The sequence below is a fragment of the Nicotiana tabacum genome, chromosome 10 (assembly GCF_000715075.1).
Source record: "Nicotiana tabacum cultivar K326 chromosome 10, ASM71507v2, whole genome shotgun sequence".
Lineage (NCBI taxonomy): Eukaryota > Viridiplantae > Streptophyta > Magnoliopsida > Solanales > Solanaceae > Nicotiana > Nicotiana tabacum.
The window spans coordinates 134,693,974-134,695,915 of NC_134089.1; the positions used below are offsets into that span (position 1 = coordinate 134,693,974).

At 37.7% G+C, this 1,942-nt stretch overlaps 1 protein-coding gene across 1 annotated transcript; it reads left to right on the forward strand.

The window, feature by feature from the left end:
• Positions 1–407: 407 nt before the first annotated feature.
• On the forward strand, positions 408–1,004 carry LOC142165397 (uncharacterized). The gene has a single exon (XM_075223962.1). The coding sequence runs from the start codon at positions 408–410 to the stop codon at positions 1,002–1,004; it is 597 nt and encodes a 198-aa protein (XP_075080063.1).
• The last annotated feature ends 938 nt before the right edge of the window (positions 1,005–1,942 follow it).

The window sequence follows — 1,942 nt, forward strand, 5'->3', positions numbered from 1 at the left end:
AAGTGGCTTGTGGTAAGAGTACCACAAGTTAGTTGAGTAAATTCTTTATAATGGAGTCATTATAAAGTGGCTTGTAATAGGTTTTTATAAGTTAGTGAAGTTGAAAGCCTACAGGTGTAGGTCGTGGTTTTTTGATCCCCTTGTGTGGGATTTTTCCACGTAAAAATCCTCTGCCTTATTTACGTATAGTTTTATTAGCATTCTCAGCAGAATCTCGTAGAGAACCAGGTACTCTATTGTTTGGTGGACTGACACAAACTAACAATTGGTATCAGAGCGGGTTCCTCCTATCAGGCTAACACCTAGGAAGGATCCTCATGGTTGCTCCACCAAATTTTGAATAAGGTCAATCTACATACCGACCACCTAGGTTCAATGGACAATACTATGGGTGGTGGAAAACAAAAATGCATGATTTTATCATGGCTAAGGATTCCGAGTTATGGGATATCATATGCGATGGTCCTTATGTTCCAACCAAGGTGCTGGAAGAACTTCCATTTTCAATGGCAAAAACTAGTAAAGAGTACACTGAAGCAGACAAAAAAGTTGTAGAGAAGAATTTTCGTGCCAAGAAAATTCTAGTATGTAGAATAGGACCTGAAGAGTACAATAAAATCTCCACCTGCGACACTGCCAAGGAGATATGGGAAACTTTGCAAAAAGCTCATAAGGGAACAACACAAGTAAAATATTCTAAGATTGATATGATCACTACCGAGTATGAACTCTTCAAAATGAGGGACAATGAATCCATTCAAGATGTACACACAAGATTCACTTCCATCATAAATGAGTTACACTCACTTGGTAAAACTATTCCTAGAAACAAGCTAGTGAGGAAAATCCTCAACATTCTTCCTAGCTCTTGGGAAAGCAAAGTGAATGCTATTACTAAATCAAAGGACTTACAAGAGCTGACCATAGAAGAGCTGATCAAAAACTTGAAGACCAACGAGTTGAAGAGGAAGATAGATAGTGAAAAAAGAGAACCAAAGAAGTAAAAGAACCTGGAACTTAAAGTTGATAACAATGATTCAAGTGATGAAGACAGTGACATGGCTTACCTAACCAAAAGGTTTCAGAAGATGGTCAGAAGAAATGGAAAAATGCTAAAAAGGGACAGCTCTAACAAACCAAAGAACTATGATCTTTGTTACAAGTGTGGAAAGCCTGGACACTTCACGAAGGACTGTCCTCTCTTGAAGCAAGAATTCTCCAAGAATTACCATGAGAAAATAGCCAACAAACCATGTTCCTTTCAAGGACTTCAAGAGAAAAAGATCCGATGTCAATATGATGAGACATACTCTTGCAACATAGAGGGATTCCTCTAATGAGTCTGAGATGAACCTGATACTGGTGATAGTTCCATGATGGCAGTTGAAGGGGAGGAGATTGAATATGACTCAACTTTTGCTTTGACGGCTCAATCAGATGATGATGAAGACGATGGCAACAAAGAGGTAAATTTCAGGGATGTTTAGAGAAAGTTGAAATCCTATTCTCCAAAAAAACTCATGTCTTTAGCTAATGTATTAATTAATGTTTTTCATAGTCTTGTGGAGGATAGGGATTCTTTGACCTTAGAATTAGGAGAATTTGAACAAACTATAGACGACTTAGTGGTTGTAGTTACTGACCATAAGAGAACCATTGAAATCTTTAGAAAAGAAAAGGATGATCTTCTGGCAAAAATTACAGACCTAAGGGAAACAATAGTGAAACCATGGACTAAGTCAAAATCTGAAAATTCTGGAAAAGGAAAGGAGATAGCCAGTGAGGAACACATTAGGCTTGAAAATGAGGTGAAAGCTATGAGAACTAGGATATGTGTTGAAATTGAGAAAAACGAGCAACTCTACACTAATCTAGAAAGAGTAAAGAATGATCGTGAAAAATCCCTAAAATGGACTTGGTCCTCAGAAGCTACCACTGCTAT

Coding starts and splice junctions, on each gene's coding strand:
- LOC142165397 (XM_075223962.1), top strand. CDS start 408: ATGCATGATTTTATCATGGCTAAGGATTCCGAGTTATGGGATATCATA.